At 41.1% G+C, this 27,997-nt stretch overlaps 1 protein-coding gene across 2 annotated transcripts; it reads left to right on the top strand.

Annotated features, from left to right (window-relative positions):
- On the top strand, positions 1-27,862 carry LOC122834151 (transcription factor SOX-13-like). Of its 2 annotated transcripts, none has more exons than XM_044122309.1 (14): positions 1-323; positions 9,558-9,768; positions 9,898-10,000; positions 11,623-11,709; positions 12,917-13,089; positions 13,853-13,921; positions 14,106-14,220; positions 16,434-16,510; positions 17,008-17,164; positions 18,578-18,696; positions 21,225-21,318; positions 22,250-22,420; positions 23,403-23,619; positions 24,255-27,862. In XM_044122309.1, the coding sequence occupies exons 1-14, from the start codon at positions 250-252 to the stop codon at positions 24,532-24,534; spliced, it is 1,947 nt and encodes a 648-aa protein (XP_043978244.1). In that variant the 5' UTR covers positions 1-249; the 3' UTR covers positions 24,535-27,862. The 2 variants fall into 2 exon arrangements, with proteins under 2 accessions (XP_043978244.1, XP_043978245.1); XM_044122310.1 differs by having other exon boundaries at positions 2-323; positions 14,109-14,220.
- Positions 27,863-27,997: the final 135 nt, after the last annotated feature.

Below are 27,997 nucleotides of genomic sequence, written 5' to 3' on the forward strand. Positions count from 1 at the left end.
TGTTGGTTGGCTGCCTGATCACTATCGCGCCCGGTCGTGTTGCAGGAAGGCTTACCTGCAACAGCATGCTAATTATGCAAATGTGCAGCCCGTGCGGTGGGATCTGAAGAGGCTCTTTGTACTTTTTCCCTCTTGAGGGGAGAGTATGGGGGGGAGTGGGGACCGATCGGCGGAGGGGTGGCTGCCTGGGTCAGAGGTAACAGAGAGTAGAAAAGACAGGCGCTACAGGAGCGGCAGAGCAGAGTCACTATGACTTGTGTCAGCAGCTCTGTTCCAGGCAGGGAGCGATTTTGGATCCCCGCACATCCAGCCGGCCCGGCCAGGTCAGTACAAAGTGGCTGGAGAAGGTGGAGGAATGATAATAGGTGGTGGGTGTTTTTTTTTTTGTTGTTTTTTTTTTTATTATTATTATTTTGTTTTATTTACAATTTTGTTTAAATTCTATTTTTTCTTCATCTTTAACCTTGTTTCCGACACATGCCTCTCGATTTGAATCAAAAACGAACATCCGCAGCACGCAAAGTGAGCTCAGTCGGGTTTGTGTTGCGTTAAAAGCTTTCTAGATGAGATGCGGTTTAGTTTAAATGATGTTACGCTTTGCTGGAAGCTCTTTCCATGATAAGGCAGAGTCAGGCCCTGTGGGCAGACCGCGCCGGCTGCTGCCGCTGCTGCGGCGGCAGCGGCTGGATTGCTTTATCATCCCTAAGCAAATACTGCTAACTGCGAAACATTAACCCCAAACATTTGTTTATACATTGCTTCACACTTGTCTTGACACGACTGCGCGGCAGGTCGGAACTCACCGTGGGCAACACTGTCACGAGAAGCTGCTGACAATTGAACAATGCGTGAGAAATGGCGTGTTAATCATGGATATGTTGTTATGGTGCTGTGGAAATCTGGCACAGAGAAAGTTTTTTTTTTTTTTTTTTTCTCCAAGTGTTTAATGTTTTAATTATGTGGTTGCTCTGATTGGATGGAATTTTATGGGATTCTTGCATGAATCTTTTTTTATTATTATTATCATTGCAGCTGTCAGTCACAGTGATGACAATGCAATTGCCTGTATTTATATATTGTCAAGTTAACCTTTAGATGTCCAACACTTCTGTCATCTGGTGAGTAAGCCTCCTGGCACTCACGCACTCTGGCTTTTGTGTTCTCTGAACAATTTTGCCCCAGGCACTCGTTGAAAAGAAACTAGGATGATATAAGCCCGAAAAGCTGCTCTTGTCAGGAGGGCAAAGGCAAAGAAAAAGAAGAACAAAAACAATGACAGAGAGAGAGAGAGGGAGGAAACAAAAGGAAAGGAAAAGAAAGAGAGAACAACAGAAGGGATTTGCATCGCCAACCCCCCGGGGACTAAATGTTAGGTTTTGCGAGTTACAACTTGTTGGGTAACTGAAGTTTTTGTGTGAAGTGATTCTTTTCGTGGGAAGTGTAACGTTTCAGTGTTGTCGGCGCTCAAAAGGGAGAGGAGTTGATTTTTATCTGAGAGTGGAGGTTTCCTCTGTCATTCATGCGGTAGGACGACTCGGCCGGCAGCCCTGAATCGTAAAAGACTCGTGGTACAACGCACCGAAACTCCGCGTGGAGACTGAGCCATGGACTTGTTGTGAAAGGTCAGTTCACCTGTAAGGTTTCTCCTTAAAGTTATCAAAAGTGAATGGTCATCTGTCAAGATCAACAACAACAACAAAGAACAACTTAAAACAGAACATTGTTCTGCCTGCATGTGTCACATGCTTATATTTAGAGGCAACCAAAGAAGTCAGTTCCTAACATGCGGGTCACCAACACTGCTTATTTGGAAAAAAAAATGTTTTCGAGATCAATCTTTTGGTTTTTGGGCTTTTAAAATTTTCTCGAATTGTTGGTTTGACCACTTACAAGCAGCAAGCGAGGCTTTTTATAAGCCGTACGGCAAACAGATTTAACAAAGTAGTTTGTATGATCGAAAGGGAGACAAGAAGTCTTAAAGTTAAACAACCTGTTATGACAAAAGTTTTTGTGCTTTTCACTGATTTTAAAAATTAAAGGTTATTTTAGCCAATTGTGATCCATACACATGAATGAACCATTTGGAAAACACTAACAGAGCTGTTCTTTGTCATCTTAGCAGAAAACATCAGGTAACTCTGTGCAGCACCAGTTTAAGGCAGTGGATGTTTTGGGGTGGGGTTAGTTTACAAAGGTTATTTCATACCTTCTGGTCCACTCTGCTGTCCACTTCAGTCCCAACACCTGTGTGACTTCATCTCTGGGGTCCGCGGAAATTTGCTAGCGCGTATTTTTGAACAGTTTGTGTCAACAGTGAGAGTAGCTCTACCATTAACAGGGCAGAGCCAAACACACCATAAAACGTGTTAATGGATGAGCAGAGGCGTCTTACTCTGTGCAAACGCTCCAATACAGCCGACATGGAGGTAGAATTAAACAGTGCAGCTCTACGTTTCTGAAGCGGTTAAGTTTTCTGTAGCTAGGTTGCTGGCTAAAACATTTTTACAAGTTCAGCATTTGAAAAGACAGAAAAAGAAGCATTACATTTGTTTGTTGTAACCTCCTGAACACTCTGAGGACTGGGGTTGTTTTCTTGGAAAAACGGTTGTAAGCAAAGTGTCCTTTACTAGCTAGTTGCTGACTGGCAAACTTTTTGTTGTAAAACTTTTTTTTTCTTTATAAAAAATCTTCTGATTTTATTGAAGCCAAGAAACACAAGATGTTGCAGCTGATTATTTTTCCCTCAAGATTAATCATTGTTGTCAAATCTTTTTATAAAGTAAACGTTAATTTCAATCATTTGGATTTGTAGAAAACATTTAGACGGTAGACTCTGTCCAATTAGGGACATTTCCAGCTTCTTTCACACAGCACTGAGTAAAACCAACCAAACCCTTTGAGCAGTCTGTTCTCCCACCTCACCTATGGTGGCGCTGCACCAAGAACCACTGAAGGACACAACACAGAAACGTCTGAAGAAGACACTGAGCGCAACTTCCTTCTTCACAAAATGCAAACAAAAATGGAGTGGTGTCAGATTTTAGCGGCTGGAGGATTTTTCTTTTGTCTTTGGTAAAAGACCTTCAGTCATTGCTGCCGTTAGTTCTCAACATGCATTTTTGTTTTGGTTGTATTTGCCCAGAATGCCCTGCACTATAGTTCACTTCCTGTTCTTGGAATGGTCTCCAGTTCAGTCGGTGTTCATGAAGGCAGCATGAACTTCCACCATCAGAGACCTGGGCTTTTAGACGGATCAGAGTTTGCTTTTTTTTTTTTTTTTGGGTCCTCATCAGAGTTTGATTGCGCATTCACACCTACCAAAACAAACCGGACCCTCTTGGCAAACAAACTGGAGTTTGATTAAAGAGGACTAAGCCGAGCTGGTTTGAATGCTCCTTTATAAACAACTAATGGTTGACCAAAATGGTGTCTCATAAGTGAAAATGCAAATGTTTCACTGTATCAAAGTATTTTACACAAAGAGCTTTACCTAAGTTGAATAATTTGAATTAAAACAGCTGGTAGTTTTCACACTGTCCTCCCTTGTTTATTTACTCTGGCATTTTTTTTGTCTTCGAGCAGTTAAGTTGGCTTTTGTGAAAGTGATGCAAAACATAGCAGCCGTCTTTCAGCCAGCCAGCTGGCAGTGTGCAGCAACATGTCAAGGAGGATTAGGGCTGAAAAATGTACAACTCTAACACTTTCTCTGCCAACTCAGTAAAAGTAGTTTAAACTTCATAAAGAGCATGAAATAATGGTTTTAAAAGTAAAAAAAACAACAAAAAAAAACAAACAAAAAAAACTAGACAATGGTTTTAATGAAATTGTTCATCTCTATTCCTTTTCTTAGTCTTGCTTTGCAGGAGTAATCATGTCTAATGATACGTCTGGCTTACTACTCCTTTTTTTTAACTCAGACATTTGATACTGCAGGTAAATGATTTCCCCAAAGATCACCTGCTCTGGCTGGTTTATTTCCTGCTTTATGCACATGTACCATAGGCACTAATACAAGTTTCTGCTCACTCACTTTGTTCTACTTAGTAAAGCTCAACATCTGCTTGGAGGTCGGCTTCATTGTGATTTCTCAGCAGCATGCAGCAACGGCGTATAAAAGCCCAAACAGCCTCGTAGGTGGTCGCAAAAAAACAAAAAAAACAGCCGGGCTCAATCAGATAGCCTCTCAAGAAGGCAGCGCTTTTCAAATCATGCAACACTCACACACACAAGGTCGGGTTCTGCATGGATGCAATCTGCCGCGGATAGACTCGCGAGTGTGTTGTTCAACCGGAGGAGAGGGATGGAAGCGGCAACCTTGACTGGTTTGCATTGTTCTCACTAAGACGCCGACGGCATTGTCCAAGAGAGTACAAACAAAAACCTTTTGCGCCGGTGAAAAATACACTCCACACCTTTGACGCGCATTCCTCGCTGTCAACAGCGCCGTGGGTCGTTGAGATTCTGTGCATACCTCTGCAGCCGGTGACACACATTCACTCTGAGCGTGTGAACACCACCTGTGGCAGCCCTGCAGCCCGGCTCCCTCTGGAACGCCGAGAGGAGACCCAGGAATAACTCTGAGCGTGGGACTGGACTCAGCGTGTCGCTGCCGTGCCCCCCCTTCTCCCCCCCACTCCCCTTTCCCTCCCGCTGTCGCACAATCAACCCCTTGCCGACGGTGGCCGCTGCCGTGTTGGCCAAACAGTTTCCCACCTCTCCCTCTTCACCCTTCCCCTCTCAGCTCCCGATTTTATTCCTTCATAAATATCCACAAACAAACGCCAGACCTGAAAATAGCTGTCAAACAAGATGAGGCTCATGCCGATTTCTTTCTTTTTTTTTTCTTTCGAAAGCTGTTGATTTATTCCACTTATGAGTGGAACGTTAATTGGTGCGTTTGAAATGCTTCCCTGACTACTGATGGCTTTAAATGTGAATCTGAATCACCTGCGTGTGTGAGTGCGTGGGTGTGTGTGTGTGTTTTGTTTCACTTCACAAGAGTTTAGCCTCCAATTCTGCTGGCTTGTGATCTAAAACAAACACACACCAATAATTGATCACTGTAAGAGCTAAAAGTAGTCAAGTAGACAGTCCCACATGTCTACAGCTGTTTTATGTGCTCTGGAGTTTTAGCTGCAGTCATCTGAGTAAGTTACATTGTATAATAAGATTTGAATACAAACAGTTGTACAAATATCCAAGTTCACTCAAACTAATGCAGTCTTGCATATAAATTAGAAGTTGGAACAACTTTACCTTCAGTCAGAACTCGGTGCCATCTGCTTTGTTTCAATGCTAGCTGCTATTAGCCAACAATCTAACAATACATTTTTAACAATACAAGTTTTATAGTGGTTATTAAACATCAAGCAGACGTAGAGAGTTTAGGAGCAGTAATCAGGAAATTCAGGGATTCGGTTAGCTCCGACTTCAAGAGGCGTTTTTATATTTATGGCTCAAAACTCAGAACACCAGGCTTCAAACTGTAATGTCGACGTACTTCTACACTTAGACCAGAAAGGTAGATTTGTGTTGCAATACGCAGAAAAACTACTACGGTGCATCAATTGTCTTAGAACAAAGATTTGTGAAATGCTGATTTAAACCGTGGAATTGTTTTTAAATGACGTTTTGAGCAGGGAGTTTCTAACTGCTGCTTTGGTCCCTGCTTGTGTTTGGTGACGGGCTCAGCCATATTTAAACAGGTTTGGCGGCAGCACCAGTGAAACGACACAACCTCCTGAACCAACACACATCAACAACAGAAGAATGAAACCGAACTGGGTTGGATGTTGGAAGTGTCTAATGAAGTTGGACTTTTGTCAGGGCTGAGTGACTATACAAAAAAAAAAAAAAACATCTTGAGAGATTTTGTTTGTAAACTAAAACATTACACAAATTTCAATTTATCATGGAATTCTTCATTCAACACACATCAAAGATGAAAACAGGCTCACATGTTTTCACTGTGGAGAAAAATGATGTTCACATTAGAGAGCCGTTTTTCACATTGAATGTCAAAGAAGTCAAATCTAAGTTGTTTTTGTTTTTTTCTTTCAAAACCAAACTGTATTAAGCATGTTGGGAGTAGTGTCATGCTGAGGGTAAGTTTGAGTGAAGATGGAAGAAACCTGAGCACAATTAGATGTGCTGTTATGATCCAATGATCCCAAACCCACACCACTGTTCCCATGTGGACAGGATATGTAAACAAAAACACACACACAAAAAAAATAGAACAGCCCCAATCCCAACTGTATGGAAGATTTTAAATCTGCTAGATTCCTAATGCATGTGAGTTACAAGCTGAGAAACCAAAACGTATACAGTATATTTTACTTTGTTTCACTGTCTTGTTTTTAAATGTCATTTGAAGATTGTTCCTTCATAAATGGATAATTCATAATTCAAAGGTTCTCCGTATGAATGATGAGAAACTGAAGTAAAACAGGGCCAATATTTTCATTCTGGAAAGGAAAAGTTTTGAAGAAATTTTTTTTTTTAATTAATTGTAAAATTTCTATCATTAGTAGAATATTTCTTAAAAATTTAAAAAGGCAATTTTTCGTTTGCTGCTTTTGGACAATTGGGACCAGCAAAAACAACAAACCCCCCACCAACCAAAATTTCCAGAGCTGTGTTTTCAAAGTTTCACTTAAAATGATCAGATTCTCTGAATTTGCTCTTTATAGTTATATGTTTGAGTAAAATGAACATTGTTCTTTTATTCTATGAACTGCTGAAAATATGTCTCCAAAATTCCAAGCAAAAATTTAGTGTTAGCAGAAAATGTGAAATGGTCAAAATAACAGAAAATGGGGCGTGTTGTGGTGGTGCAGGGGGTTAGCAGCCCCAGGCTGGGAGGCCTTGGTCCTCATCGTGGGTTCGACTCCCGGTCCCGGCGACCCGCATGTCTTCCCCCCTCTCCTCACCCTCCTTCCTGTCGACTTACTGTTACAAAAATATGAGTCACTAGCGCCGCAAAAACTCTTTGGAGAAAAAGATGAAAAATAAATAAATAAATATTAAAAAAAATAAATAACCAAAAAGATGCAGAGCTTTCAGACCTCAAATATTGCAAAGAAAACAAGTTCATATTCATTTAGACACAACAATACTAATGTTTGAAGTCAGGAAGAGTTCGGACATCAATATTTGGTGGAATAACCAGGAGGTTTTCAGTCTGGTTCAGTGCAGTGGGCTCTTTGTTCTTTTGAAGAGCCCACTGCTGTATAGAGCTGCTGTATACTGTATACTGTATAGATTCATGCAACTTTTTCTCTGCTTACAGAACAATAACGGAAGATGAATTGATCTTCAGTTTTTTTCGCAAATGTTATTAAAATCTCGTCTTGCTCTTGTGAACTCAGCATGGTGAATAGTCTTGTTTGGTGAGTTGACTGTAACTTTAAAGGTCAACTTTTGATGGTTAAATGAGGTCACCATTACTACCTGTTTGTATACGGCCACACCCACACACTGAAGCATGTTGGTGAGGTCTGGAGCCGTGGACCCTGGCAGACAGGTGCCTTTGTTCAGAAACAGGGTGTGCAGTCTGGGAGAGCTGGCCGTAGTGGAGTGGGGGCGTGGGGGGGTCTGAGTCATTATTATGCTTTCCACAACAGTGGCGCTCTGCGTTTTTTTTTTTTTTTTTTTTTTTTTTTTTTTTTTTTGCGCCGTGTTCCCGAGTTGGTCGGCACATTCCGCTGGCATTGTTATCTGGCCCGTTTCCTGCGGCCGGCGGCTTTTGTCAGCCTCTCCCCCATTGTCCTGGCTTCCTTTGTTCCCTGCCTCCAACAATAGCTTTTTTTTCTGCCTCTTTATATATATGTGCACTTTTTGCCCTTGTGTGTTCTGTTTGTTTTGTTCTGCTGCCTGCTGTGATTTTCTTTTCCTCCGGTTGTAGAGCTTGGAAATAACACACAATCCTGGTGTTTGTTCAGGTTTGAGTGGATTCAGTCCTCTCTCAATCAACCTGTCCTGTCTCCCTCTGTTTTCCCGTCACAGACTCATGTAGTCGAGCCTCACAATGATTTTAACTTGACCGTAACCAGGTCACTGTAACCTGGACTAGGCTTGTGGAGGTTTTGCCCCCCCCCCCCAATCTCCATTCTAGTTTTGGTAGTTTTGTACCCAAAGTGCTACAAAGATACCGGTATGTATAAGTAGTGGATGTGTCTGACACGGGACTTCTACAACTGTTTGTATGTTTGTTTGAATGTTTCACAGCCGCTCTGATGCTTTGTTCACTCAGGAATCCCAGCGATTTAAAAATTATTTTCTGTCTTCTTTGTAGAGTCGATTGCAGGGACCAAACCGTTTGTCACATCAGCCAAAATCGTCAACTTAAAAGTACTGGAAGTCAAAAAATATGATTAGAAAAGTCAACTAAAATAACCAAATATATATATATATATATATATATATATTATTTTTTTTAACTGTTCAGCAATAAACTAATCATGATCTATTTTAGTTAAACAAATAAAGTTGTTTTACTTTTATTGGAACAGAAAATGTCAGACTTGGAGAATCAGCATTCAGTTTCTTTTCTCCTTTAATCTGGAACAAACTTCCAGAAAATAGCAAAACAGTCAAAACACTGACTTCCTTCAAACCAAGGCTAAGGTCCCACCTGTTAAGAGTTGCCTAAATAATATTAATAGGAACATTTATCGATGTATTTGCTTGATGATGGCATTTGATGCTTGTTTCATAACTGGTTGTGTTATGATTTTGTCATTTGAGGCACTAAGTTTGTTCTGCCTTTTTGCTGAAATGTACAAATAAACTTGACTCTTGAATCCAAAACTTTTTTTAGGAACTTTATTTGTTACAGTAAACAACAACACATAACTGTGTACATATCACAAACACATAAAATAAAACAGAATGCCAAGAGAATGACAGCCACAATAGTTTTGCATAAAGAAAATAAAAGTATGAATTGTGACATATGTGCGATGAAAAACTGGACCACGTCCTTGATCTTGAAGTGTAGATTTGTCCCTGTTCCCCAAAAATTCACAAAAGAAACCTTTGTATTAATAAAATGTCTCTATGAAAATGCAAAAGAAACAAAGAACTAAATAAATCCGCCATTGATCAATGAAAAAAATAAGGATGAAATAAACTCATAAAGCTACTTTCAGTGCTGCGGTCATTCTGTGGGCCGGCCAGTGAAAAGTTAAAGCTGCTAACTCACTAAAAGCAGACCTGGTCTGTCAACCTGAACCACCCTGTGAAAGAACTTCAGGCTCTAGTTGGAACATTTTGCAAGCCAAGGCTAGAACCACACAGGGTGGGACTGAAACACCATCTAATCATGTTGTGTTCGTGGCCAAGCCTTTAATTAGGACTGTGCCCACATCTTCAAATTATCAGCGCATGAAATGAGACAATTCTGAAACTTTCCCTTGTCGTCATGCAATTTCCATTTTGAGTCACGCTTTGTCTCAACTACCTGTACAAAAAACTGACAAATTAGCATGACAGACTCGCAGCGCGCCACGCCCAGAGGACAATTAGCATTATGTGTTTGTTTCTTCTTCCAACAGAATGGTTGAGCCCAGACCTTCAGCTCTGCACCTGCTCTCTGGTGGGGATGTACGCATGGCGGACATCGGCGTCAAAGTGGAACAGGAGGAATGCGGCGGAGACGGCGGAGCCAAAACCAACTCGGAGCATCCCAGGACTCTGCACGACTGGTCAGCAAGTCAGCCTCTAGAGACTCGCCAGCTGACCCCCCCACTGTCACGCTCCCCTTCAGTAAGGAGTCTTATTAGGAGGAATGGGACTGGGCGTTTAAAAATAAGAAATACCCCCCCCCCATATTGGGGAACGATGCTGAAACAGTCAGATTTGCTCGGTGTGATGAGTTGCTCCATGTTCTTATAGGAGGGCTCTCCAGGAAAGGAGCCGCCTCACAAGCAAAGCCCCATGGGAGTTAAGGAAGCCGAGATTCACGAGCGATCAGAGGGGCCAGCCAAAATTAAGGAAGGTCTGTAGTCATGTTTGAGAGTCACTTGTTGGTGGAAATACTCTAGAGATGTTCTAGTGTTCCAGACAGTGTTTATTTTATCCAGGGGTGGAAATTTTACCAAGCACTGTTTTCTTTTGTTTGTTTGTTTTTTTTCTTTCCATTACAAACCCCACAAGTACAATCAAATGATTGAAAATGTATGATTTATTCTTAACTCTATGAAAACCGATTTACTGACAATAAGTTTACCATACAGATTTACATTTACAGAATAATTTAACATAAAGCATGGACAGTTTAACAGGGTTGTAGTGCAATAAGGTAATTTGAAGTAATTACTAACAGCAAACTTTAACTACACAATCCTAACATTCTTGCAATCATATGTTAAACATTTCCACATTTAGGCAACAACAACTGCTTGTTCAATGAGAGTATCAGTAAAAATTAATACATATGAAAATATGATTAAATACAGTTACTGTGTGTCCATATCACCCACCCCTTCTCGTCAAACTCTTGGATGTTCAGGTCTCTAAGGTTTATTTCCTCCACACTGATATATTTTAAGTGTAACTGAATATAATCATATTGAGATGGAGTAAGAACTTCAATAAACAAACTGTTTTACCTTGTGATTACTTAATTTGTTCCAATAGGACCAACCCCACATTGGATAATCGATGCTTTTAGACAAACACTCTGACAGTTTTTGAATCAGCTAATGAGACGGATAGTTCAAAATCGAATTCTAGTCTGGTTAGGTGAGAATCTGTAATTGAACTCTGTTGGTTGAAGTCTGCCTCCTCCAAAATCAGGAAGCAGGTTATAGCGCAGGGCATTCTGGGTACTTGCAACTAAAACAAGCTGACACGGCTAGAGCTAGTGGAAGAAATGGTTTGTGATCTCTTACCATCCACAAGAGGCAGCAACCGCTAGCATCTCCATCTTTTTTAAAACATCTTTTGGAGAAGGAAGTTGCGCTCGGTGTCTTCTTCAGAAGATTTTTGTTTCCTTCAGTGGTTCTTGTTGCAGCGCCCCCCACAGGTGAGGACAGTGTGTATGCTGTGTAGGAAATGGACACACAACCTCCCCCAGAGGCCAACATTTCAGTATCAAAGACTTTTTGTTTGTAATTTTAGATTCAAGCTCTCCAAGTAATCATATGTTCAAGCTACATTCATAACATTTTAAGAGAAATAAATTTTGTATTGTTGATTAGCCCAGTCATGCTGTTGCTGGGCTCCAGATTGATTTAAAGTGGACTGAAGGTGCTTTTTTTTTGTTCACTCTCTACCCTCAAGTTTTTCCCAATTCAGAACTCTTTGGTTGATTTTTTGTTTTTTCTTCTTCTTCTTTTTTCTGAAATTCTCTCCACTCTGTGACCTTGGTTTATTTTCTGTCCAAATATTGATCCACTCAAACACTCCAAATTTCTCCCTGATGCACAAACAATCCCGCGGCCTTCGACATCCTGACCGTCTTCTCCAATCAGTGCCATTAGGCCGGGCGGGCGGGGAGCCGCAGAAAGCGGTTAGCGCCACTGTTAGATGTGTTTTGATTTGACGGGGTAGATTCTGGGTGTCGTGTGGTGCCGCCCAGAGCAGTTCAGCTGAGTGCCTGTTTGGTTCTGTTAACAGTAATGCCGACTATCGAGAAGCTGCTGAACGCCGACTGGAAGGAGAAACTTCTGGATAAAAGCTCAGTGGGCGCAGGACAACTAAAAGGTCAGCTCTGATTAAAAAATAAAATAAAAATAAACAAACAAAAAACAACTTTACTCCGTTTACTGCGTGTATTGTTTGTATTTCATTAAGTGTTGGTGGTTTTTAGATTAAATGGAACAACTGCTTTAATATTCCATTAGCAGTCTTACTGTGTTATTGGTTAAAACTGATTGCGGTTGTTGTTGCATGGCTGCAATAATGACAACAATGCATTATGTTAAACTTAATTTTGTAATTTTATTGCTAAATTATTTTAAAATAATTGAGCAAATTTTAGTTTTTTTTTATTCATTTATTTTTTGTGTACAATTCGTAAAGAAAAGGGTTTGTAATCTTTGAAAAAAATAATTTTTTTTCTCTCAACAACCAAAGCATAACACAAAGTTATTTTCAGCAACTTCAGCGTCTAAATGGAATGAAGACGATTTGTTGGCTTGATCTTCCCAGCTACTATTAACGTCTCCATCCTGCTCGCCACGTTTTGATAAGTTTCACTGTCATTGTTAACAAGAGACAATTAATGATTATGGATTTGAAATTTTAAGTTGTATTTAGTTAGCACAGAGGTTTTTAAACCACCTGACCACATTTCTGCCTAACTGTGAAATGATCTGGTGTTTAAGTTTCCACCCAGCAGGTCCAGATCAAACTATTTTACTTAGTAATTTTACTCATTACTTAGTACACGTCTGAAATACAGCTATGGCGATTACTGCAATACATAAATATTATGTGCTACTAAAATCGTCACATCAATGTCATTTTAATTTTTAAAAACGTTAAATAATTAATCACTCACTGAAAATGAGTTGCAAACATTAGATGGTTTCCTGCAAAAACAGAAATCCCCATTTTGTCAAATTTGAACCGTTGCTCACAAAAACAAAGTTTCTCTTTTATAATAAAAAACTTAAAAATGATCAAGAGAATTTTCCAATAAATATTTATTTTTAGATTCAGTTATTCACAGGTGTCAGACTTGCGTCCAAATCCGGTATTTGTATTGTGCCAAACTCTGTTGTGTTCGCCGTTATTAACTTTGATACATTCTCATCAGACTGCAATTTATTCACATTTTAATAGTCTCTTAATGGGAAATTTTATCTACAGATTCTGCCACCACCGGCCCTTTTTAGGACTTGTGTGTGTGTGTGTGTGTGGGACGAATTGAAAACCAGGTTGACACGCCTGCTCTGATGGCTTCCAGGCACCCCGGAGTCTCTGGCGGAGAAGGAGCTGCAGCTGCTGATGATGATCAACCAGCTGAGCGGCCTCAGAGAGCAGCTGCTGAGCGCCCACTCAGAGCAGAGGAACATGGCCGCCCTGCTGCTGGAGAAGCAGCAGCAGCAGATGGAGCTGGCCCGGCAGCAGCAGGAGCAGGTACGGCGTCCTGCAGGAATATCATCAGTGGGATGATCTTAGACGTTCCTGCGGTCCGGCATTTCAGAACATCACCAGCTGCGTTTCCACCAACCATAGAACCAATCGAAATAACCCCAAAAAAACACAAATTCGCTTAATGAAAAACGTGCATCCCAGCGCAAAAACATACATTTTAGTAGGTTATGTGATTCTTTTTTTGTTTTTTTGCATCACAAGAGTCACATTATTAACAAACGGTTGTTACTACTGGCAGAAATGCAGAGGAAGAAGACAGGAAGCAGTAGGATTGTTTTGTTTTGTTCTCCACCAGAGCTCTCACAGCATCACACTTCATAAAAAATTCTGACATTTCAGTGTGTTGAATCCGTAGCTCTTCTGTAAAATCACAGAGTACAATTTCCCCAAAACGCTGCAAACGTAGCGGCTCCACAGTAGCCGCTAGGCTTCGGGGCTTGTGGCTCCAAAGCCTGACAGAAAACACTGAAATCTGTCCGCACTGTGATTTTGAATCGCTTGTCATGTCATCATGTGTGATTTTAATTTTGTTTCTTATTTAATGGAAACACCTCAAATGTGAAATAGTTTTTTGTTTTTTTTCGGCATTTAGAAGAACGTAGACAAAGATTTGCACACATCTGTAATGGAAACGCAGCTGTTGAGCAAATGTGACAGATTGCAGCAGTGCCCTGACGTTTTCCCTTGCACTGCGTGCGTCTCTGGTTGCTCACACAGCAGCTAACGAATGTGCCTCGTCTCTCAGATCGCCAAGCAGCAGCAGCAGCTGATCCAGCAGCAGCATAAGATCAACCTGCTTCAGCAGCAGATCCAGGTCAGCTCCTCTCCAGAGCTTTCGTGTGTCTCCATATATCACGGCGGGCGCGTCTAGCACCAGATGACCGTTACAAATGAGACGTTCTCGCCGCAGGTCAGCACATTAGAGTGCTGGAGAAAATAACCCCAGAACATTTTGTGTAAGGTCCCTTTTTTTTTTTTTTTTTTTGTCTTTGTCCCAGCAGGTGAACATGCCCTACGTGATGATCCCAGCTTTCCACCCCAACACCCAGACCCTCCCCGTCTCCTCAGACCCCCAGATGACATTGCCTCTGCAGCCCATCCCCTGCAAGCCGAGTGAGTAGAAGTAAAAAAAAAAAAAAAGACAGAACACTGAAACCGAGAAATGGCAGCATGGAGAGAAAAACAACAGATTAGAGGAACACCAAGTTCAGAACTGTGCTAGTAGGAGGTGTTGTCAGGTGTGTGAAGAAAGGCTGCTGACTTTCATTTTGGTGGTGCCTCTTTTAAATTTTTTTTTGTTTTACTTATTTTGTACATTTGCATCAGCTGCACCCTGAACATCAATGGCGTATTGTTCATTTGGGATTTTCCCTAAAACGTCAGGTGAATGTAAACTAGCCTGTCAGAACATGGTCCAATCTAAAATCACTTTTGAATTATGGACTAAGATGAAATTTGCAAGTGAACTAACTGAAGACTTTCCAGCTGCACCTGGAACATCCTGGCCTTCCTACACCTCATCTAATCTGAAAGTACATTTCTGCTTTCCGCCGTGTCGACTCACCACCGCCGTTCTGCTCCACAACTCATTTGGCTGACATATTAAAGCTCTTAACAGTGCGTTCATTTTCTTTTGATCTTTTTAAGTACTTTGATGCTTCTTGAGATTTTTTTTGTTGAATTTTCCAGGCAGTTCCAGAAAAGTTTTATTGTGATTATTCCACTCTGGAAAAACTCATTTCCAAATAAGTCCAACATTCACATCATCACACTGATTTACACATGTCAGTGTAGATGTTGGATAGCATCAGAAATTGTTATCAGTCATTCGTTCAATCAACCAATCAAGTTTGTTTGTGAAACACAAACGGGGCAGTTCAAAATGTTTTACATCATAAAAACATAAGTCATGAAAACATTGCACAGTCACCAATTGAGAAACCAGTCATGCTCAGTGTTTTTCTGTTACCGTAGCAACGTCAGCGCTTGTATCTCCATGGAGATATTAACTATGCAGGTTATGATAAGCATGCAAACGGATGGCGTGTCCATAAAGTCATTGTTGGTGCCTTTGCTTGTCATTTCCATCCTGCATTAAACTATAAATGAGAACCGCTCTTTGTCCACACGCTTCAGATTCAGTCCAGCTTAACTCGGTTACCTCACTGTAATGTCTCGCAGCCGATGGAGTTGACCTGTGTCGCTATGGTAACTGAACAGGAGCGAGTTGGACTGTAATGAATGGATTTAAATGAACTGGGATGGATGTAGTTGCTCATGAATTTCACTCATTTTGTTCTGTTAGTTTCTCTCTCTCAGAATTTAAGTTTAATAAAATGAACCCAGTCCAGTTCAGTCCAGTGTAGCGGAGACCAAATCGAGCCGATCAGAACAGACTGGAACAGATCATATTTATGCTCGATCAGATTATCACTCGGTGAAATTTCTAATTCTAAGCTGCGCCTCAAATTTCTTGTTTCTTCCAACCAATCCTGAACCATGATTTGCTTTATCTGGCATCAGTGATGTCACTGATATCGTGGGATACTGTTTCTTTAAGGGGTGCGTTTTGTCTGTGATGACGTTCCGGTAGATGTCGTTCATTCTCGTCAGACCGGACCACCCACTGCCATGGCGGCGGTGTCCAGGTCATGCAAAAGTATTCGCAGGTTAGAACTCATTACTTTGTTACATTACAACCACAAACTTCATTAGATGTTATCACAATGTTGTGTTAGTCAGAGTAGCTCACCGCAGTTGTGAAGGTTCAGGAAAATGTTCCGACCACCCCGGTGTAAATATCACTGTGTTTCCATTACAAAATGTGCCCAAAACTTTGTCCATGTTCCGCTAATGTTGACGAAAAAAATTTATTTGACAATTGTGCTGTTTCCATTAAATGACAAATGTAATTGAAATCACTTGTTCACGCAATGTAATTAAAAAAACCCTCTCCATGTCGTCATCCTCCTTCTACTTCCTGTCACTTTTCTTCAGTCCTTCCTGAAGAAAAGTGACAGGAAGTGGTGACAACGCAATGACGCCTCGCACGATGCAATAAAAGTGTGTTCAATGCAGTTTTGTAATTATACTAATTTAGATACTGCAGAAAAAGCACCTAATTACAGGACAACAACTTTTATTGACCTTTCTTTGGGGGTTTTTTGTTGTATTTTTTTTTTTTCCCTTGAAATTTGTTTCCATGAAGCAAATTTACTTTGGCTGTTCCAGTTTGTAGAATCACACGGTCAATGGAAGCGCATGCTGAACATTTCTACGTTCAGATCCGTCTGCAGCCTGTAAACTTGTGCTCTGCCTCTTCCCAGCGGTCGACTACTCCATGCAGCTGCTCCCAAACAGCCACCACACGCCCATCAAGAGGAGCAGCAGCTCCTTTCGCCAGGTACCGCATCACACTCTTGTTTACATTACCTCCCATTTATCCGCCAGCTATTTTAATGCGCCCATTAAGACGGTAGATGGGAACCTGTTTGCTCTGCAGTGGGTGTAGGTACTGAATGTGTGCTTGTGGTTTAAAGAAATGTTAAGGAAAGTGATTCTCTCAGGATTGAGCAAACAATGGGTTTTTCTAGTATTAAGGAGGCTGAAAAGCTTTAGGAATACGCCACACCCTCTGTTCAAATGTTCAGTGTGTGCGGTGTAGGTGCAGCGCAAGCCGTTTGCACGGCAGGTTCTCAAGAAGAGATGGACCAACACAGCTTGAGTAAACAAAAGGAATGAGAGGATGAGAATAAGGCAAAAAAGACCAGAAAAATGCTAAGGCGTGACGGATGTGCTCCAACATGTTCATACCCGGGATCCACACACACCCTCATCCTTTGTCGCTCCGCCTGGCATCGGCAGAGACCCCGCCCCCCTGATGGTTTGCTCTCTCCGCAGGAGGCGAGCCAGCCGCTGAACCTGACCTCCAAGCCCAAGGGGATGGAGCTGGGGAAGACGTCCAGCCCTCTGAGCGTGGAGCTGGGATCAGTGGGATCCATTCAGGGCGCCTACAGACCCAGAGAGGTGTCCCGCAGCCCGCCGCGGCCCGCCCTCAGTGAGTAACCCGCAGGCTGGGGTCGTCCCAAGGTCACCCGCCAGGTTTCTGTGATGTAAAATAATATATGAAATCCTAGAAAAAAAAAGGAAATTTTTCCAGTTTTAATGTGATGTGCATCCACTAGGACAGAATAAGGAAAAAGCTGCAGTAATGACGGCACTTGAAATCTACTGGTTGAACTGGAGTACTTGGACTCACCACCAGCTGAAGAATGAAGTCATTATTCAGGGTTTCTCCCAGAACGCCTGCTGAACCACTGGTCATGTCTTTGGTATAAAAGGTTTAAAGTGGACTGGACATTTGAAAATATAACTTGCTAACTATGAGTTATTGGAAGACATGATTTTTTTTATCCTGTATCCATGATTTGTTACTTTGTTCACTGAAGTTGTTGGCATGCTGACCGGTACAGACAGGAAGTGTTTCCAGAGATCCAGTGAATAAAAATGTGTTCATATTCTGACCATGCTCTGCTGCCATGGTGCTTCTCACCATGGAGACTCTTTAACTCGTCTTTGCTCTCAGTGTTATTGGTGTTTTAAAAAACAGACAGCGGTTACCCTGCAGGGGGCAGTATATGAACACTTGTACTGTATTACAAGCCTGGCGGCCGGCCAGGCTTGTAGCACACTGGGGAACGCACTGATTATTACAGTGGACCCCCACCTAGTGACGGATCAGTACTGACAGATTCACCTAGTCGTGGATTTTTCTGTGGAATGTAACTCCAAATTATTTTCAGAGAAGGCCCATCACCAATTTTTTTTTCTCTTTTGTTTTTGTTTTTTATTTTGTAGAGCTCATCTAAAAGATTTGAAAGAAAATGTAGCTTAGGAAAAGTCTTCTTTGAACCTTACTGGAGACGTTTAACACGTCTGGCTTTGCGACACAAACAGGTTACTGGGATCTTGATGTACATAAGTATATAAATAAAGATGGCGTGAACTGGGCCAATAGAAAAGCAGCATTCCAGCAACATAAACCTTTGATCTCCAGGATAGAAGGTTTCGCAGCAATCCATGGGAAAACTTTTGGAAAAGTATTGGAAATTTGTGAGGCTAAAGTTGCTAAGATGACAAAATGCCTCTCAGAGTATAGGCATTAGCATTAGCCTCAACAAGCAACCTGTCAATCACAATAGCATAAAACCAGTAAGGTAGTTTTCTTCTTCACGTCAGATGTTTACTGCTATTCAGAACCCTACATCAGAAATGTTCCACTGTCTCTTTAAAGACCATCCGCTTTGTTCTCATTGTCATCTCTGTTGGTGGTTTGTTACAATAACACACATGTAGTTTATTGTAGTTGTAATGGCTACACATTTTATTTTATTTGTTTTACCCTGTTTTCATTTCCACTTAGTCGCTCGTTTTCAAGTGTTTTATCCGTCTGCTCTGCCTTTGTCGTCAGGTTTCCTAGGAGACGGCGACGTGGTCACCCAGGCCATCCATGATGCCCAGCAGCTCTTGCGGAGTCACAGCAGCGGAGGGAGAGACAGAGACAGAAACAGAGACGGTTCTGGAAAAATGGTGAGTTGTTGTCTACAAGCTTGTTGAGCAGACTGTTTTTATCTGGTTATGCTGAATCTGAACATTCACCAAAGTTAGTACAGTGTATAAAAGTAACTTGGCGACATTGTACCAACCTGACTGGAAGCTCTAACAATTAAAAACACAACCTACATTACTTTGCTCTCCTCAGTCTCCTCAGACACAAACAGCGAGAGTTCATCCTGACCTGACCTGATGTTGACCTCCTGTCTGTCTCATCTTGGTTATGGAATAATCTGTGACCATAAGCGCTACATCAGTACTATATCATATAGTCGGAGCGTAGCGTAACCTTCATGGTTAAATGGATCAGAGCAGCACGAAGTCAGATGAGAACAAAAGGTCACAAGGGGATGAACCTCTTCCTGTAATCTCCTGGTTATTTTATTGCTTCAATATTTGTTTAGTCAATCAGTAGAGATACATAGAAAACATTTATTAGAGTGCAGCTAGAACTACATCACTGTAAGATGTCTTACTGAAAGGAATTTAGTTTGTCAAAACAAAACAGCTATATGGTGTTTTCTAGTTATTGTGGCCAAAATTACAGAGATGACCTGCAACATATTATAATCCATGTAATTGAGAGTAACAAACATTTAGAGTAATGAGCTGTGATGTTACGTAACCTTTAACAACGTTTTGCTGGCCTGATTGTTGTTTGGATCAATACTGTAGCTATAGCATAGCTTCTTTCAGTGTGGCATTGGTCCGATTCAGTCCAACTCCCGTTTGTAGAAAGTCTGCTTCGTTTGGGGAGGTGTGAATGTACGACCCAACTCTGATGAGGAGCAAAAAACGTAAGCTCTGGTCCACCTGAAAAACCTCGGCCCTGGTTCGGTTGAAGTGAACTCAGGTGTGTTACGAACGGCAAGTGAATTGGAGTCCGCTCCAACAGCAGGAAATGCATTCTGGGTAAATACAACAAAAACAATCTTGTGTCTAACACTGGTAGAAGAGATGGTTTGTGGTCTTTTGCCTAAGACAATAGAGAAATCCTATAACTGCTAAAATCTAAATCATTTAAAATCTGTTCTAGCCGTGACTTTTTATCAAAAATGATGTTGATCGATGTCATCTATGTCCACAAAGTCAAGTCAACCTAAAAACTGACACAAATTTCTAACTAACTCACCTCTTGTCTTTTAATTGGAGCTTAGTTTGATCTGTTTTTTTTAATAGCATGCTGTCGTTTGAACATGAAGAAAATCCAAAATGAGGCTAAAGAAACACACACAACATGCTGCTGACTGTGTGCTAACCTGCTAGCTTATTAAATAGTATTAGGATTTGTATTTCACCCCTCTTATCTCCAGTACACTCACTCTGTATAGAGGATCACCGTATCTGACAGGAATACTTCATAACTGCAGGAGTTTGGGTTAAACAAAACAAGCTCTCCATGTCTTTGTGTTCAGACACATAAAAACGTTTTTTTTAATCAGCCAATATAGGTGGCAAATAGGAACAATGTGGCTGCGCTGTTGACATACAGAAACAAATGGGGTATTAAATTAGACCACGGACTCCAAATACCCTCTAGCTGATTAAACTCCATAAGGGAATGGGAAAGCAGTCCCAAGTCAGTCTCCATCTGACATGTAGGATGTAATTTAGAGGTCAGCGTGGTTTTGGATTACAGGGAGTCATGCTTCTCCACAGCACTAAACTGATGGACAAATATCCCAGCTGTGGTTCAGCCACACACACTGAGGCACATTGTTACAGTTCAGCACACAGCGTTAGGGTAATCGTCCGTGCTTGTTTTTCACACTCGTCTGCGTTTTAAGTTCAAGGAAATGGTTTCAAAATGGAATTGTGTCTCTTCTGTTGTCGTTGAGGAACAGTCTAGTGTTTTAGGAATCGTGTTTCGTGACGACGGCCTCCCATCCCAGCCTTCATTCTTTGAGGTGACTGAAGCTCCGGCTCTCAGCCTTGTCCTGAGCAACAGCTGTTGCCGCCTCACAAAACCACAAAGGCCTCAGTGTGGCATTGACAGAGCCACCTGCCCTCCCTCTTTGTCCTCACTAATACTGTACTTAGCTCTCCTCCTCCTCCTCCTCTTCATCCTCTCCTTTATTATCCTGCTCCATCTCCTGCGCTGCTGCGTTAGCACCAAAACTGTTGACTGACCTATTTTGGTATTCCACTCCTCTCCACTCTGTTGACAATTTGCAGCAGCAGAATAGGTGAAAGATAAAACAGCAGTTTTGCAAAACAAAACAAAAAGTTTTTTTAACATTTTAATCTCGGCCTCTAACAATCAACACCAGCCGTCCTGTGTGGACTGTCAGTTTTCCATCTTTGCACATGCAGCGCTACACTCTGAGCCTCTGATTGGCCGGCGCCGTGTCTCTTACCTTAAATAGAACTTTGTGCACTCTTCCAACACTGGGTGATTGTTTTACCACAATCACCCAGATTCAAATTCAAATGCTGATATACCAGTGAGGTTACACCATGGATGACTTCATCTGCTTCTTTTTGTTTTTTATTTTTGTCTGCAGGAATATAAAGGTTCTCCTCGTGCAGAAAAAATAAGTCGCTGTGAGCGCAGCGAAGAGAGGCACGGCGAGGAGCACCTCAGCAGTGACTCTGAGGGTAGGTGTTCCCACGATGCTGCTGCTGTTCTGTACTCAGAATAAAGGCTTTTCACCAGAATGCCACGTTAGCACTGGGATAGTTCAACTACTAACACTGTGTTTGAATTGAAACGTGTCAAAGTGGGACAGCAGAGTTTCAAGATATCTTTCCCTCTTAGTAAACATTTCTATGTCACTTTGACAGGAGACAAATTATTATTAATAATAATAATAATAATATATTTAATTTGTGCAGCGCTTTTCTAGACACTGACTTTACAGGAATAAAGAAAAGTTACAGCCAGAACTTAAAGTACATCAAACTAAATCCTAATAATTAGAATAGTCATACATTAAAATCTGTTCTAAAAGAGTATTCCTAGATGTGATTTGAATGTGGATAGCAGCTATGGAAACTATTTAAAATGATTTTTTTTTACAATCTACTCTTAGTCTATGGTAGGTGAATGTGTAACTCTAAAATTCAACACCTACTGGAAGAAGATTGCTCAAGATTATTATTGACTTGATCAGGAGTCATTTTATCTTCTAATGAGTGGAAGTCAATTGGCAGCAATGAATGGAGGTAGAGAGACCTAATGTTGACTTTGAATAAACTTGATTTTTTCCCCATCCATAATAAGCTTGTAAGTTTGTGTGACGTGGCATCCAATCTTTCCATTTTAATCCCGGCCTCTCCTCTAACAATTAACACCAGCCGTCCTCTGTGGACTTTTAGTTTTCCATCTTTGCACATGCAGCGCCGCATTTGGAACGGCCTCTGATACGGCTGTTCCAAATGTAAAAAGATAGAAAACGTGATTACAATCCTGTGAATTGACCCACAGCTGAAATCAGAAGTACAGTGCTTTGAAAAGTAAACACACTTGATTAGTAACTAATGGGGGGGAAAGACATTTCAAGCCTTACCTGTCTGTGTCTTGCTGTAGGGGCCCTCCCCGTCTCTGTTCCTGGCAGCTACTCTGAGACCCGGCCCACTTCCTCTACCGGCCACATAAAGAGACCCATGAACGCCTTCATGGTGTGGGCCAAGGACGAGCGCAGGAGGATCCTCCAGGCTTTCCCAGACATGCACAACTCCTCCATCAGCAAGATCCTAGGTGGGTCCTCCAGTGGCTGGTGGTGGTGGGTTTCTGCATCGGATTCTGTTCTGTTGGCGTAAACAATACCCAGAAAGTCAGGTTAATAAGATCTGTTGTAACTGTAGCGTTTTGCAAAGATGCTGTCAACATCCAGCTAGTTGGGTAATAGAAAATAAAATCTGGTGCTAAGATCAGTAATAAAGCCTCACCAAGGCACCACAGATTTCTAGCTAGCTCACCTTTTGTCTATTAGTTGATGATCTCATCTGTTCTTCAGTAGAAAGTTGCTGTTTAAATATGAAAAAAAAAAAAAATCAAAAATGAAGCTAAAAAAACCTAGCTTTGACTCTTCTGTTAACACAGTACCTGCTTGCTAACCTGCTAGCTTCTTAACTATACCTAGCTAACTGCATGAAGGCTAGCCATTAGCATAATTGTGGTTGCAGTTTTTTTCTTATGTTCTTATACTTTTTTGTCTTTACATTTAGCACATTTTACTGAATAACTGTTTGACATATTGAAAAAGATATTAGCTGAATGGCTGTGGTTCATGGCGCTTCAGCGTCACTCCAAAACGGTTGCTAGTGTTTCCATTCCAGTTTAGCTAGGCTATCAGGTTTTTCATGCATGTAGAGAAATTCTGTGCTTGGCAACAACTGAAAGAATTCTTGTTGTTCAACTTGAACTGATGATGTTTTGCCTTTTAGTCATTACACATTGCAATGTCATTCTCATCATGGTACTCTTCAAGCCTCAAAGATGCTATGTAGTGTTTGAAGCTGCTGTTGGATAATATACACACAACTAGCTACAAAGTATTAATACTCTTTGAATACTTCCAGATAAATGGATTTTTCAAACCTAAAAAGTGTGTATCCTTGCCTCCTTTACACTAACCTAAATAAAAGTTTTTTTTTATGAAAAAGAGGATTTTTTTTTGGATTTTTACAAAACCGGACATTTTCAAACATCCCTGATGCTAAAGTCTGTCTTTCTCCAGGCTCCAGGTGGAAGTCCATGTCCAACCAGGAGAAGCAGCCGTACTATGAGGAGCAGGCGAGGCTGAGCAGGCAGCACCTGGAGCGTTACCCCGACTACAAGTACAAGCCCCGACCCAAACGGACCTGCATTGTGGAGGGCCGAAGGCTGAGGGTGGGCGAGTACAAAGCCATGATGAAGAGCCGCAGGCAGGAGCAGAGGGCCACCTACACACACAGGTAGAGAACCAACCGACACGCTTCACACTCGCTTTGAGAGAGAGTCCAACAATGTCCCTCTTTACTGACGGTAACCCACGGCAACCCTCCACAACTGTACGGCCTTCAGCTTTTCCAGCCGTCTTTGGACTATTGAAGTTTTTTGAGCCCGTCCTCCATGATCAAATCCACTCTTACAGTTCTTCAGATGAAGCCAACAATAGTTTAAGTTTCATGTTATTCATGCTCTTTTTCCCACACAGAAAGTTTCATAAAACAAATATCACAGATTTAAAAACTGTGCCTCTGTCTCAGCCTCTAACTCAGATAATATCCCTACAGCATGATGCTGCCACCACTAGGCCCATTGCAATAAACAATAAATCAATTAAATAAACTAAAATGAGCTCCATGATTTTCGTCCAGCAAACAGAAATGGTGTGTAACGTTGTAGTTTTCCCCAGTTGAAACATTTTACATGTAAATTCAAGTTTGGTTTCTTTCAGCAGAACTTTCCACTCCAGCAGTTTCATTCGGGTTTAGCACATAGATTAGTACTTTTAATACTGGATAAAATGTATAAGACTCATTGTTTATGTATCGTGTTGCGTCGTGTCTGATGCCACGCCCTGACGGCGACTCATCCTGTGTTCCAGCCAATCAGAGCCGCAGCAGATCCAGTACTCCCAGAGCGACCAGTACCCGGCCGGCGGCTCCATCTCCGTCCCAGGCTTACCATTTCACCCGGCGCTGCTGGAGCACTACCTGCCGCAGGGCCCGCCCCCCGCCCGCAGGTCAGAGGACCGGGCCACGCCCACCCCACTGCCCAGGGACAGGGAGAGAGAGAGAGAGAGAGAACGAGTGCCCTACAGCGAAGGAGAAGAAAGCGACTTGGGAGAGAGGAGTGAGGGGGAACTGGTGCTGCTCACAGACTGATCAAGTTGGGCTCGGTGGGCCTCTGGGGGCCCAGTGGGCCCGGTGGCCCCGTAGAGCAAGGAGACGGAGAGGAAGACGAACAGAACTTCAGCTTCAGATGTCGCTCCTGGTTTCAAGGCAATCAGAATCCAAATCCTGGATGACTGAGACGCCACACACACACACACACACACACACACCCACACGTACTCTGCTTGTACATTAATACAAACTCCCCAGTTCCCTCACACAAGTCCTTATCAGTTCCCTTCCCAGATGAGTCATCACCTGCTTTGTGTTTTTTTTTTTCTTTTTTTTTTTTTTACTGTTGTTAGAATGTAGAAAGTTATCATTTAATCCCTTCTGCTTCTTGTTTTTCTTCCATGTTGCCTTTTATCAAACAATACGCCTCCCAGGGATTAGAATCGCTGCAGGAAGTTCCATAGGAACTGTTCAACTTAGATTTGCTGCTTTTCACCTGTCAGGCAGCCCAGGAGACTGGACTGGGTCCACACCGCCCCCTGGTGGTGGAAGCTAGTCCTTACAAAAGGCAGACATAAAGGTAGCACTGGACCGTTTACATCCAACCTGAAACCTCTGACCAAAGAAAAGCCTGAAGACAGCAGGATGCTTCACATCATCATGTCTGTTTGTAGAGTGGGCTGCTTTGTTCTTTTGTGGGTTTTTTTTTTTTTTGTCTTCAGATGTTGATGCTGTCGTTGGCACATTTGGAAAAGTCTTCGAATAATTTATTAACCCGTCATCCCAAAACTCCAACATTTAATTTGAGTACGTTTGTCTGTGGGTGTCCGCTCCCCTGATGATTCCTGTCAGACAGAACTAAAGAATTTTCTAACCCAGATTGTAAGACATCATAAAGTCCACCAGGAGACCAAAGGAAAAAATCTGGTGGACAAATTATAGGTTTGATTTTTAGTTTATTTCTTTTTTTTTTTACCTGAAATTTTTTATATTTGAAAAAATAATTAGATCATCTGACTCATCAGTTAGGCATTAATTTGTCCTTTCAACAGATTTTCTTTAGGAGGACACTATATTTGTGCTCCAGCAACTCCCAGTATTTATAATAACAACAATCATAATAATAATTAAAAAAAAATTCATTTTATTGTTCATTGGCTCTGTACAAAATGCATAAAATCAATTAAAAGATACAATAATAAAATAACTTGAACAGGAAGTGCAGGAGGCATCAGATATATAAGCAATTTTAAAGAAATAGGTTTTAAATTCTGATTTAAAATGAGGGAGTGAATCCTTCATGACCCAATAATAACCCCAGTCACATCCTCCTCCTCCTCCTCTTCCTCTTCCTCTTCCTGTTCCTCTTCCTGCTCCTCTTCTTCCTCCACATTTCCTCTGTTCTCCTAAAGTGAACTGTATTTGCTTCAGTTCCCTCTCCGGCTTGGAGGGTTGACCCCCGGCCTGTTGCATATATTTGTTTTTTTTGCTTTTTAAGTGTTTCTTGATTGTTGTGTTTAATCTGTGCATTTAAATACATGGTTTTTCTTTGTTTTGTTTTGTTTTTTCTTGGTGAAACGATGCTGAAGCTCCTTCGTTCATCATCGTTTATATTCTTGTTCAGATTGTCCAGCAGCAAGAAAAACCATCTCATGAATTGAACTGCCTGTCTGAAATCACTCGGTCCACGACGAACTGTAACTTGAAAGTGCAGAGGTGTAATATTCATGATTTGCTTTGTGATAGAAAATATTAGTTATGACAACGGTGGAGCACTAAACGAAATGGATTAAGTTGGTTTCCTTGGAGAAAAATTAGTGATTGGGAACGCAACCTTTCTGTTGCGTATGAAAGGGAGCTGAACGTAAATAAACCTGCATCCATCTGACGGCGGATACAAATTGTAATTCAATAGCACTTTCCACTTCTTTAGAGACACTGGTGATGATGGGAACACTGGCACCATAGTTAGCCCTCCTTCCTTATCTTGCTGTGTGACATTAAGTTTTGTTTATACAAATAGGTAATGGTCAGTCATTTGTGTGATGGTATATAATGATTTTTTAAAACATTTAGCTTCAGAATTGCATCAGTTTTACGTCCTATGAGCTTTTAATGGGAAAACACTGGAATTTTGTTCATAAATAGCTAGCTGCAGTAAGACTGCTGCCAACAAGAGGATCCATTTAGAAAAGACACAAAGAAGTTGCTGACAATAACTTCAGCATCTTCAGAAGTTGCTGAAGTTACAAACTTCTCTTGCTGAAGAGTTTGTCATCTCTTCATCAAGAGATGACAAACCATAACTCTTCTTTTCTTTAAGGCAAACCATAACCAGCTACGACCGGTGTGTTTGTTTAAAGAGCTAGCTAATCCAACAGAAAGCCTAGCTATACAAGCTAATATCAGCAGTAACAAACAAAACCTCAAGAAATTACTTAAATAATGTTCCTTCCTTGAGATTTATAATTTTTGATTACCAGTAATATGATCATAAGCTACAGTTAGACCCTGAATTATTCATACCTATTTTAGTAATGGTAATGGATGCTTCTTCTTACTGAAAGCAGTGCTAATGTTTTAGCATTCTCCACATTCACTCTGAGTTTGACGGGCCTCTTGGCATCACCTAATCTTTAGCTCCCTCCATTAAGTTGTGGGGTTTTTTGACTTTATATGCTAACTTTGATAGCATTAAACTTTAGCATAGGTCAAGTTGACAAACCGTAGGTGCCTGAAATGATTCCTACCTTTTATTAAATTTCAATTATTCCAGTTTTTTCAATTCTGGTTCCAGCAAAGAAATGTGTGTTTAAGAAGAAGTTTTAAGAAGTTTATTTATTTTATTTTTAATTTTTTAAAGGTTAGCTAGCAGCTAACTGTTTAGCTTATTGAGTTTCACTGGTTGCATTAAAATCAACACAGAAGAAAACCTGGTACTTAATGTTTTATTTTGTAAAAAAAAAAAAAAAAAAGTTCTTATGTTATGAATTTAAAGATATAAGTTCATAACTGTGGTGTCTTTGTTCTCATCATATCCTGGCTCTGTGGTATTTAGATTATTTCAATAAAGAAGTTGTTTGCTGTTAGCTGTTAGCCAAGGGCGGGGTCGGTTAAACAAGAATGGCGGATAAGTGTCTCAGGCCTAAACTGGACATGAAGGTTAATCAGAAACATGCTGGTTCTTTTGTGTACAGAGATCAGAAATGAGTTATTTTATTACATACTAGAACCATCTGTCATTACCCTGCTGATGTAAATATAGAAAAACTTTATTTTGTTTATAAGAGCTTGTGTAATTTAAAGGTGTACATTTCCATATGTTTTCAGAGTTTTTGAAAGACAATAAACTGGTTGTTTTAATCATGTTTGATGTTTTTCATAAGTTAAACTTCTTGCCAATTGCCTGGTTCTTCCAAACACTCGACAAACCTGAATGGTTGCCCTGGAGATTAAAGGATTTCTCAAACATGGATGAAAGAATCAAGGCAACACTCCAGAT

This window comes from Gambusia affinis, linkage group LG07 (assembly GCF_019740435.1).
Source record: "Gambusia affinis linkage group LG07, SWU_Gaff_1.0, whole genome shotgun sequence".
In the NCBI taxonomy this organism is placed as follows: domain Eukaryota; kingdom Metazoa; phylum Chordata; class Actinopteri; order Cyprinodontiformes; family Poeciliidae; genus Gambusia; species Gambusia affinis.